Source organism: Chiloscyllium punctatum, chromosome 4 (genome assembly GCF_047496795.1).
Source record: "Chiloscyllium punctatum isolate Juve2018m chromosome 4, sChiPun1.3, whole genome shotgun sequence".
Lineage (NCBI taxonomy): Eukaryota > Metazoa > Chordata > Chondrichthyes > Orectolobiformes > Hemiscylliidae > Chiloscyllium > Chiloscyllium punctatum.
The window spans coordinates 21111523-21124450 of NC_092742.1; the positions used below are offsets into that span (position 1 = coordinate 21111523).

The 12928-nt window shown below is 44.3% G+C and overlaps 1 protein-coding gene across 2 annotated transcripts in view; it reads right to left on the minus strand.

Moving 5' to 3' along the window:
* Positions 1 to 12928, minus strand: part of LOC140476119 (latent-transforming growth factor beta-binding protein 2-like) — a 469839-nt gene that overhangs the window by 388394 nt on the left and 68517 nt on the right. For both annotated transcript variants that reach the window (XM_072568220.1, XM_072568221.1), the window contains exon 2: positions 12371 to 12441. In XM_072568220.1, the coding sequence (XP_072424321.1) occupies positions 12371 to 12441 (71 nt within the window). The remainder of the gene's footprint in view (positions 1 to 12370; positions 12442 to 12928) is intronic.

Genomic DNA, 12928 nt, shown 5'->3' on the forward strand with positions numbered 1-12928 from the left:
CTTTCCCCCGTACTGGGTACACTTTCCCCCTGCACTGGGTACACTTTCCCCCTGCACTGGGTACACTTTCCCCCGTACTGGGTATACTTTCCCCCTGCACTGGGTATACTTTCCCCCCGCACTGGGTACACGTTCCCCCTGCACTGGGTACACTTTCCCCCTGCACTGGGTACACTTTCCCCCGTACTGGGTACACTTTCCCCCTGCACTGGGTACACTTTCCCCCGTACTGGGTATACTTTCCCCCTGCACTGGGTATACTTTCCCCCCACACTGGGTACACGTTCCCCCTGCACTGGGTACACTTTCCCCCTGCACTGGGTACACTTTCCCCCGTACTGGGTACACTTTCCCCCTGCACTGGGTACACTTTCCCCCTGCACTGGGTACACTTTCCCCCTGCACTGGGTACACTTTCCCCCTGCACTGGGTATACTTTCCCCCGTACTGGGTATACTTTCCCCCTGCACTGGGTATACTTTCCCCCTGCACTGGGTACACTTTCCCCCTGCACTGGGTACACTTTCCCCCGTACTGGGTACACTTTCCCCCTGCACTGGGTACACTTTCCCCCTGCACTGGGTACACGTTCCCCCCGTACTGGGTACACTTTCCCCCTGCACTGGGTACACTTTCCCTCTGCACTGGGTACACTTTCCCCCCGTACTGGGTACACTTTCCCCCTGCACTGGGTATACTTTCCCCCATACTGGGTACACTTTCCCCCTGCACTGGGTATACTTTCCCCCGTACTGGGTACACTTTCCCCCTGCACTGGGTATACTTTCCCCCTGCACTGGGTACACTTTCCCCCTGCACTGGGTATACTTTCCCCCTGCACTGGGTATACTTTCCCCCTGCACTGGGTATACTTTCCCCCTGCACTGGGTATACTTTCCCCCTGCACAGGGTATACTTCCCCCGCACTGGGTATACTTTCACCCGCATTGGGTATACTTTCCCCCATACGTGGTGTACGTTCCCCCTGCACTGGGTATACTTTCCTCCTGCACTGGATATACCCCCCTCCCCACACTGGCTATACTTTCCCCTCCATTGGGTATACTCTTCCCCTCACTGGGTATACATTCTCCATGCACTGGGTCTACTTTCCCCCCCGCACTGGTGCATACTCTCTCCTGCACTGGGTATACTTTCCCCCCCGCACTGGTGCATACTCTCTCCTGCACTGGGTATACTTTCCCCCCCGCACTGGTGCATACTCTCTCCTGCACTGGGTATACTTTCCCCCCCACACTGGTGTATACTCTCTCCTGTACTGGGTATACTTTCCCCCAACACTGGGTATACTCTCTCCTGTACTGGGTATACTTTCCCCCTGCACTGACTAGACCTTCTCCTACACTGGGTATACTCTCTCTTATACTGGACAACAATCCATTTGTGTTTGTTAGCTACTGATCATTAATTTATATTTTTAAACACAACGTTTGATCACATTTTATGCAATATAATGAGGTGGTCAACAGCTTCAAGAAAGCAAGGACTTTAAAAATCAACACGGTCTGGGGGGAAAGGCTGCTTAGTTGTCTACATAAATATTCAATGCAAAAGGTTTCATGTAAAATTATATTTACACTTAAATGGTGGATAGGTTTGAGATTTACCCATGCTGAACATTATGGTTTGTTCAACTCATGCGGCTCCATTACATACAACCTATGAAATGCATAACACAAATTTGAAGAATTACATAATTATCGTTGGGCATTTCCAGTCCGGTGTGTGGTGGAATACACACCAGTTGCCTGGATACATGCATTGTCAACAACACTGTCAAGTACTCAACACCAACCGGGACAAAGTATCAGGAACAAAATGGGAGATTGAAGTGGAAAAATAAGTCATCAAGAAAGGAAGAATACGGTGAGGTAGGAAACACTGATTAGATTAAATTCCCTTCAGCGTGGAAACAGGCCCTTCAACACATCTAGTCCAAACCGACCCTCCGAAGAGTAACCCACCCAGACCCACTCCCCTGACTAATGCACCTAACTCTACATCTTTGGACTGTGGGAGGAAACCGGAGCAGAACCACACAGACACGGGGAGAATGTGCAAACTCCACACGGACAGTCGCCCGAGGCTAGAATCGAACCTGGGTCCCTGGTGCTGTGAGGCAGCAGTGTTAACCACTGAGCCACCGGACCACCCCTGCCCCCATCATTACAAAATGCGACTTAGAGCAATCATTTCACCCTCATAATATTGAGTTTCTCTAGCCTAAAATTGAAAAGGAACAAAAAAAACCACAGATCTATATAAAGGACCAAATGAAAATGAAGAATGGAAGAGGCAAAAAAAAAACACAGGAAGAGAACATCTGCTGCTTGCATATACAAAGAAAATCAGCAATACAATATAATTGATGTCACGGGGGCAGGAGTGGGGGGCTTTGGTTTATGAGTCAGTGATAACATTTTCCATGTCGGTAAAGTCAGGAAAGCTTTGCCTTGCCATTTCTGGGAGCCATGGCTGAGGTTATAACCTCAGGTAGTGACTGAACCTCTGCCAGGGCTCCCATTCCAATAAGGGGATGACAAGGGCTGTCAGTCAAATGGCCAACAGGATTTCAGAGCCAGCAGTGCCACCTGGAGTAATGGCCACTGCTGAAATTACACCTAGCCCTGAGAAGTGTTCTTGGATCAAAATCCATCGAATTTTTGTCACTGGCTCACCAATGCCACTGGGATGGTGTTCTGCGATCCCATTGAGAATCCCCCATCAGGTGTCCAAGCTTGAGAGAGACCACCTATTCCTGGTGACTTTGCCATGAGGCCTCTGCCCAACACCTCTCTTTCCCCTCCGCCACTGGGAAAATAGCTGGAACAATGGGATTGGTCCTGAACTCTCAACCTCCCCACCTGCCTGCCCACACCCTTTTTAGTCCAGTGCCCCACCCCAGCCCTGTCCTGCAGGTCTGTTAAATGCTGACCCATGATCAGCAAATGGGGGCTTGACTTCTTGAAAATCTACACAATGGAACATCAGGAAATACCAGCCTGCCAACGTACACGTGGTGGTCATGTGTGAAGTTACCCTTTGATTCATGAAGAGCAATGTTTATAATTGTAGTAGATTTTTCTCTTCCCACAAAGAAGCAGGACAACTCTGGCAAGTTAACATCCCAACAGCCTACCATCTTCAACAAAGGGATGGAAAGGGCAGGGAGCAGCGCCCCCAAGTGATACTGACCCAGTATTCGATTTCTTGTTCAGAACCAAAATATTTTTCCAGCCTTAGATCAAAATAAACAAAATGACTTCTTATTTGAGACTGTCCCACAAGGGGGAATATCTGTTTACCATCCACCTTATCAATCTCCCCTTTAGAACTTTATATACTTTGATCAGATCCCCCCCGCCCCCCTCATTCTTCAGAACTCCAGCAGGTACAAGCCCAGGCTATTCAATCGCTCCTCATATGACAGCCTTTTCATCCCTGGAATTAACCTGGTGAACCTCCAATGGCACCACATCCTTCGTCAACTCAAGGAGACCAAAACTGGACACAATATTCCAGGTGTAGTCTTACCAATGTCTTATATAATTGTAACAACACTACATTTATAACCATGTCCTTTTGCAATACATGCCAGGATTCGTGCACAAAGATGGCCACATCCATCTGCACTGACACACTTTGAATCTGCTTCCCAATTAAACAATAATTTGCCTTTTTATTTTTCCAAACAAAAGGACAACTTTGTACTTATCCACATTAAACTCCACCTGACTGATTCTGACCCATTCTCCTAGCCAATCAATATCCATCTGTAAACTCTTTATCTCCTCATCACTTGGCGAAAGTGAGTACTGCAGATGTTGGAGATTAGAGTCCAGAGTGTGGTGCTGCAAAAGGACAGCAGGTCAGGCAGCATCTGAGGAGCAGGAAAATTGACATTTTGGGCAAAAAGCTCTTCATCAGGAATCTGCTTTCCCACCTATTTTAGTATCATCCACAAATTTTGCTATGTTACACTCAGTCCCTACTTGCAGATCATTTATACAGATTGTAAATAGTTGAGGTCTGAGAACTAAACCCTGAGGCAACCCACTAACTATAGCTCACCATCCAGAGAAGGATCCATTATCCCAACCCTCTGCTTTCTGTTAGTCAGCCAATCCTCTATCCAAGTCAACACTCTACCATTAACGCCCTGGGATCTAAACTTCTGGATCAGTCTTTCATATGGCTACCGCCACACAGTGGCAGTTGGAGGTTCCACTTGTTGAGGAGCTACTGGCCAATCAGAGGCAGCACTCTTTGGGAATAGTGACTGCTACAGGTAATGCTCCAGTAAAATCATCGTCGGAACCCTCTACTCAGGCAAGGATATCACAGGATACACAGATGGCAGGGGTTTCAAAGGTGAGGACTTACTGGAGAGCCTCCACTTCCTGATGCCAGGCCCCTTGATTGGGCACAAAGTGCCAGGCAAATAGCAAGTTCCTTCGTAGGCTGCTGACTAACCTAACAACATGTATTGAGCAACCTTCAGGAGGCATATGAAAGCAGTTTGATCCCTACTTAATCCCTTGAGTCAATACTGAACACTGGTCAGCTCAGGCATAATTGGTATCAACTGGTTCACTTAGGAGCCTAATTAACATTTCACCAACAGCAGAGAAGTTTTCACATGGGATTGGATCATCCTGCCTCCATCTTAATCATAAAACAATCTCCCGCCAACAGACTAATGGGCACGACTGCCATATGTCTCATTTTAAGGCACAGTGGCTCAGTGGTTAGCAATGCTTCCTCACAGTGCAAGGGGACCCAGGTTTGATTCCAACCTCGGGACACTGCCTGTGTGGGCACTGCATGTTCTATCCCCTCCCCGGTTGGTGTGGATTTCTACCAGATGCTCTGGGTCCCTCTCACAGTCCAAAGAGATGCAGGTTGGGTGGAGTGGCCATGCTAAATTGTCTAGGCTGTGCAGGCTAGCTGTGGTAAGAACACTATGCACAGTTACAGGGATGGAATGCCCTTTAGAGGGTTGGTGCAGGCTTGGGCTGAAAGGCCTCATTCTGCATTGTAGAGATTCTACGTTGAATTAAATTGATGCTTGAATTTTCTATCTTTATCAATAGAAAATATGATATCACAAACATATCTTACATATGTTATTGCATGTTCACATTTCCATCTAATGTCTGAAAATGAGACAATAATGAGTAGTCAGTGCCTCTAATGATACTCCAAATAACTTTACTTCTCTCCTTTCTAATTAGTTGTAGGTGAAATAAAATCAAAGTACTGTTACTTCAATCTTTCAAGGATGTAAGACTTTAATACAGGAACAGAATTCCTTCTCTGCTACCTGATCTCATTTCCCCATCCCTCTATTCCCACTTCAAAAGAAGAAGGTATTTTGACTCTGTGCAGGATACCACAAGAGCTCAGCTGGTACACAGCAATAGTTAAGCAGTACAGTGAAAGCTTTGTGGAAAGTCAGAAGAACACTGGGAGGTCTGAAAGTGGTCCTTTTGTCACTTAAAATGCCTTTGCTCAACCTCAGAATCACTTCTGCAACAGTACAACCTTTCCCCCAAGTATAAACCAGTGAAAAGTCTGAATGACGTTGGTCCAATCTGATTCGTTCACCACAGGACAGTGCTCCAGTATGACCAGTGCATTCATTTCCAAGTATTACAGTTTTTTTTTACTGTTTGCTTTCCCCCCTCTGGGTTGTAAATTCATCTGAGCAGAAAAGCATAAATTTCTTGCAAATTGTGTAACTGTGAATTGTGACTCCGAAACTTAAATTTACTCAGGACCCTTAACCATCACCAGGATGGAGAGACCTTCAGCATCTCAGCCACAATTGGACAAACATTTTAAAACATGAATCAATCAGCTCTTAATTGAATTACTTCGATTCACAAATATGATAATGCACAGGGCAAAGCTTAATTACAAAGTAGCATCAATATCACTCCAGAGATCAGTTTCTCCTTGGATGCTGCCTGAACTGCTGTGCTCTTCCAGCACCACTAATTCAGAATCTGGTTTCCAGCATCTGCAGTCATTGTTTTTACCTTTTTACTTCATCATCAGCAGTTATAGCATAACAATGCTGCTATCACAAATTACTATCCTTAGCCCTCTGTGGATAACTCAACAGAAAACATTTCTTTCAAGTGATATGCCCGTTTATTTTGTACACAGTAAAATCATTGTACAAATTCCACGGTGTCTGCACAGGAAAAGAAATAAGTAGTGTGAGTGCCTCATGTTTCCAATGAGTTATGTTCAGTGCCTGGAGCAACATTAATTCCTCAGACAGCATCAACAAGTGGATTATCTGGTCATTATCAATTGCTTTACATGGGACCTTGCTAAATCCAAATCAGTTGCCATGTTTCCTAAACTACAATAATGATTCCACTTAGAATGTACTGCTTCGGCTGCAAAATGCTTCTGGTACATCTTGCAATCTTGAAAGTGTTTTATAATTACTTTTTTTTACATATACAAATTACAGCTAAAACTTTTTTTACTTAAGTATGTTCACACTGCTCATACCGTCCACATAGAAAAAGGACAACTACAATGTTTAAAATGTATATAACACACTGCATTTGAAACACCACATTGTTAAAGTAGAACTTTAGGGTTCTACTTTAGGTTTAGGGTGAGAGGGGAAAGATATAAAAGAGACCTAAGGGACAACTTTTTTCACACAGAGGGTGGTACATGTATGGAATGAGCTGCCAGAGGATGTGGTGGAGGCTGGTACAATTGCAACATTTAAGAGGGATTTGGATGGGTATATGAATAGGAAGGGTTTGGAGGAATATGGGCCGGGTGCTGGCAAGTGGGACTAGATTGGGTTGGGATATCTGGTCGGCATGGAAGGATTGGACTGAAGGGCTTGTTTCCATGCTGTACATCTCTATGACTCTATAACTTGCTGTTACTAATGACTAGATTATCTTCCAGCTCAGCACTGTCCCCATGACTGGTCCTACCTGCCTATCTTCTTTTCCACCTATCCACTCCACCCTCCCTCCCCCCCCCCCCCCCCGACCTATCACCTTCATCCCCTCCCCACTCACCTATTGTACTCTATGCTACTTTCTCCCCACCCCCACCCTCCTCTCACTTTTCTCTCCACCCGTCAGGCTCTCTGCCTTTATTCCTGATGAAGGGCTTTTGCCCGAAACGTCGATTTTACTGCTCTTCGGATGCTGCCTGAATTGTTGTACTCTTTCAGCACCACTAATCCAGAATCTGGTTTCCAGCATCTGCAGTCATTGTTTTTACCTATTAGTTGGATATCTTCATCAGTGATAGACATTTTATTTTCACTGCACCTGATATTGTTGTTAAAATGAATCACTGCAGATGCCAACTCACAGCTCCACATTTGATAGCGACATTGTCAGATTATAACTATTCAAAATTACCTGTGGAGCCATATAGTTGCTACTTTGTAATTAAGCTTGGATTTCTGATTTGACGTACATGCGAACCAAAGGAATTAGATTCTGAGGAACCCTGTTTGCACTCTGATACAGCTGGCATTGGCCAGATTCTCCAAAGGAAAGAAAGCTGATGTCTTCCTGCCAACACGGTATATATTGAGAGACAGGAACAGCAACAATTTACACTTTAAGCTCATTAGCTTATCGGAGAGGCGGTGGCCAAGTGGTATTATTGCTGGACTATATATACAGAGGTCCAGGTAATATTCCTGGGGAACCAGATTCAAATCCCATCATAGCAGATGGTGGAATTTGAATTTGATAAAAATCGGGAATTAAGTGACAAATGATTGAGTTTCGGGGAAAAGCCCATCTGTTCATTAATGTCCATCCTGACCTGGTCTGACCTACAATGTGGTTGACTCTGAGCTGTCCTCTGGGCAATAGGAATGGGAAAAAGATTTAAGGCCCTTCAGCATTTGAACAGCAGAATTACAACTCAATAGAGACAGTTGGATTCATTCCTAATCGCATCCCAGTTAGGGAGTACCCCAACTTCCATTCAGGAGTTTTCCTTGTCTCACAGTGGAACCTCCCCCAGTAATAATCACTCCTGTGGTTCTCTCACTACACCAGTGGAGAGTTTGTTCAGTCACCAGAACCTGCCTTAATGGACCTCGCATATTAAAAAAGAAACTCTGAGTATTCTTCAAGAACATAGAGAAACCTCACCATCTGTCTGTAGCTCCCATAGCAGCAGTCATCTCCACAGGTGACACTGCCAAAGTCACGAAGCGTCTGAACAAACCACTGGCTCAGAGAGGCAGACCACTGTCCTTAATGGGGTAGTTATCTCAACAGTAGCCTCTGGAATGGCATTCAATAGTAACTTCACTCCACAGATCCATCATCTGTCAATGCAAGCTAGAAACCATCTCCAGTATGAATGTGTAGGTGTTGTTACATTGACTTAGTCTCCTTGACTGGAATTTTACTAACACGACGGGGATCCCATCATCTAAATCAAATGATCAACTGAATCAAAGGAGTCTAGGTCAGTGTAACACCTACACACTTATACCGGAGGACAGTATCCCACAGCAATACCCAGAGGAGGAGGATGTCATGGTGGAACTTGGCTTCCACAACAAAGTCTGCAAAGTTGCTCATTGACCTTCCCATTGTTATTGATAGTACATGACATGTGGCAAGGAAAAATGCTTGTCTTTTTGTTGGCTAATACTGAACTTTTCTGTTAGGTTTTGGGTTTTCATGTTCAGATAAAGGACTTGAAGACCTCAACCAGATGCTTTCACACAGGAATCTGTTTCAAAAGGCAAGTATTCTTTTCCACCACAATGTATAAATTGAGATAGACCAGTGATCAAGGAACTCTGCCAAATCTAGTGTTATCCAAAAAACCAGTATAAAAATATACAGTTTACAAATTTCTTAGTAGAACCCTCTATCATTCACAGCAAGCAAATAAACTTGCATCAATGCAGCCACATAAGGAAGAGGAACTGCAGATATTTTCTCAATCCTTTATTGCCAGGTTATAGATAAATGATTGGAGCTCTTTCTGGGGTAGGTGGGACCTCCACAAACAGGATGGTCTTCATCTAAACTAGAGGGGTACCAATATCCTGGGTGGGAAATTCACTAAAGCTATTCAGGTGGATTTAAACTAATACAGCAGGGGGATGGGAACCAAAATTGTAGGACAGGTGCAGAAGAGGATGAGAGCAGGGAGTTCCCAAATCAAGTATCTGACACTGGCAAGCGAGAACCTGGTTTGAAGTGTGTGTACGTCAACGCGAGGAGCATCCGAAATAAAGTGGGTGAACTGGCAGCGTGGGTTGGTACCTGAGACTTCAATGTTGTGGCCATTACGGAGACATGGATAGAGCAGGGACAGGAATGGCTGTTACAGGTTCCGGGATTCAGATGTTTCAGTAAGAACAGAGAAGATGGTAAAAGAGGGGGAGGTGTGGCATTGTTGATCAGGGACAATATTACAGTTGTAGAAAGGATGTTTGGGACTCATTAACTGAGGTAGTATGGGCTGAGGTTAGAAACAGGAAAGGAGAAGTCACCATGCTGGGAGTGTTCTATAGGCCTTTGAATAGTCCCAGAAATGTAGAGGAAAGGATAGCAAAGATGATTCTCAATAGGAGTGAGAGAGGCAGGGTAGTTGTCATGGGGGACTTCAACTATCCAAATATTAACTGGGATCACTACAGTATGAGTACTATAGATGGGTCAGTTTTTGTCCAGTGTGTGCAGGAGGGCTTCCTGTCACACTATGTAGACAGGCCTACAAGGGGCGAAGCCACATTAGATTTGGTACTGGGTAACAAGCCTGGACAGCTGTTAGATTTAGAAGTAGGTGAGCACTTTGGAGACAGTGATCACAATTCTGTCAGGTTTACTTTAGTGATGGAAAGGGATAGGTGTACTCCACCGAGCAAGAGTTACAGCTGGGGGACGGGAAATTATGATGCAATTAGGAAAGATTTAGGAAGCATAGATTGGGGAAGGAACCTGCAGGGGATGAGCACATTAAAAATGTGGAGCTTATTCAAGGAAAAGCTCCTGTGTGTCCTAGATAAGTATGTACCTGTCAGGCAGGGAGGAAGATATAGAACGCGTGAGCTGTGGTTTACGAAGGAAGTGGAATCCCTGGTCAAGAAGAAGAAGAAGGCTTATGTTAGGACAAAATGTGAAAACTCAGGGTGCTTGAGGGTTACAAGGAAGTCAGGAAAGACGTAAAAAGAGAGCTCAGAAGAGCCAGGAGGGGACATGAGAAGTTGTTGGCGGATAGGATCAGGATTAACAAGGCTTTCCATAGGTATGTCAGGAATAAAAGAATGACGAGAGTTAAATTAGGGCCAATCAAGAATAATAGTGGGAAGTTGTGGAGTCAGAGGAGACAGGGGAAGCTCTAAATAAATATTTTTCGACAGTGTTCACTATAGAAAATGAAAATGTTGGCGAGGAAGATACAGAGATACTTGCATCTAGACTAGAAGAGATTGAGGTTCACAAGGAAGAGGTATTAGAAATACTGCAGAGTGTGAAAATAGACAAGTCCCCTGGGCCAGATGGGATCTATCCTAGGATCCTCTGGGAAGGAAGGGAAGAGATTGCCGAGATTTTGGCATTGATCTTCAAATCATCATTATCTGCAGGAATAGTGCCTGAGGACTGGAGGATAGCAAATGGTAATAGAGACAACCCTGGTAATTACAGACCAGTGAGTCTCACTTCAGTTGTTGGTAAAGTGTTGGAAAAGGTTATAAGAGATAGGATTTATAACCATCTAGAAAAGAATAATCTGATCAGGGACAGTCAGCACTGTTTTGTGAAGGGTAGGTCGTGCCTAACGAATCTTATTGAATGTTTTGACAAAGTGACAAAACAGGAAGATGAGAGTAAACAGGTTAATGTGGTGTATATGGATTTCAGCAAGGCGTTCGATAAGGTTCCCCATAGTAGGCTATTATACAAAATGCGGAGGTATAGGATTGTGGGAGACATAGCAGTTTGGATCAGTAATTGGCTTGCTGAAAGAAAACAGAGGGTTGCAGTTGATGGAACATGTTCATCCTGGAGTCCAGTTACTAGAGGTGTGCCGCAAGGGTCGGTGTTGGGTCCACTGCTGTTCGTCATTTTTATAAATGACCTGGATGAGGGCTTAGAAGGGTGAGTTAGTAAATTTGCGGATGACACTAAGGTTGGTGGAGTTGTGGATGGTAACGAAGGATGTAGTAGGTTGCAGAGAGACATAGATAGGATGCAGAGCTGGGCTGACAGGTGGCAAATGGAGTTTAATGTGGACAAGTGTAAGGTTATAGACTTTGGCCGGAGTGATCAGAATGCAAAGTACTGGGCTAATGGTAAGATTCTTGGGAGTGCAGATGAGCAGAGAGATCTCGGTGTCCATGTACACAGATCCCTGAAAGTTGCCACCCAGATTGACAGGGTTGTTAAGAAGGCATACAGTGTTTTGGCCTTTATTAATAGAGGATTGAGTTCCAGAACCAGGAGGTTATGCTGCAGCTGTACAAAGCTCTGGTACGGCCACACTTGGAGTATTGTGTACAGTTCTGGTCACTACATTATAAGAAGGATGTGGAAGCTTTGGAAAGGGTGCAGAGGAGATTTACTAGGATGTTGCCTGGTATGGAAGGAATGTCTTATGAGGAAAGGCTGAGGGCCTTGAGGCTGTTCTCCTTAGAGAGAAGAAAGTTGAGAGGTGACTTAAGAGACATACAAGATAATCAGAGGGTTAGACAGGGTGGACAGGGAGAGCCTTTTTCCAAGTATGGGGACAGCAAACACGAGGGGACACAACTTTAAAATGAGGGGAGATAGGTATAAGACAGATGTCAGAGGTAGTTTCTTTACTCAGAGAGTAGTAAAGGTATAGAATGCTTTGCCTGCATCAGTAGTAGATTCGCCAAGTTTAAGTGCATTTAAGTTGTCATTGGACAGGCATATGGACGTACATGGAATAGTGATGGGCTTCAGATTATTATGACAGGGTGGTGCAATATCGAGGGCCAAAGGGCCTGTACTGCGCTGTAATGTTCTATTTTCTATGTTCTATCAAACGTAATTGCACCAAGTATTTATAGTGCATAGTTGAAGTGAACTGATAATATATGAAGTATACAGAATGCAGCACAGCTACCCTTCTGCTTTTGACCTGTACCACTGTTGCATGTAACACCTCAGGTAGCTATAAATTCAACAACTCTGGAAGTCAATGTGAAAAAAGACAGTTAAAATCACCATCAATATATTCACCTTGCATATATTTTAACCTCAGCTGTATTATTTTCCCAATAATTATTTCAATGAAAACAGCCAAGATAACAAGAAATTTCCAAAGTTGTTTTCATTGCAATACTTACGTTTTATACATCTGTTTGTACCAGGGCTCACAGTCCATCCAGAACAGCACTGTCGTCCACAAACATTAGCTCTGAAAGAAAAATTAGCGTGCAGGTTAATTATGAGGTTCTTTCTTTGATTCATTGTGTTTGCTATGTTAGAAAAGATGTTCATTCATTTGGCCATGTTATCTATCAAATCATTCACAAAACCATCGCAAGCAATGCCTCTGGGACTCCCCAGTGAGTTAGCAAGTTCATCCAGTGAAAACCAATTAGATCAAAGGTGTTGCAAATATGATAACAATATGGGTTCTGCTGTGATGTGTTAAAGATGAAATAGGAGCTGATGTTCATCGTCAAGCTCTATAATGGCCTCATCCAGGACCTTGGGTTCATGTCACATTACACCACACACACACACACACACCTACAGACCTATACAGTCACGCAGACCCTCTCTCATACACAAGCTCTCTCTCATACGTTCACACATACACTCCCACACCCACCCTCTCACAGACTTATACCCCTTTACAGTCAGAGTCACACACATACTCACATCTCTCATAGACACTT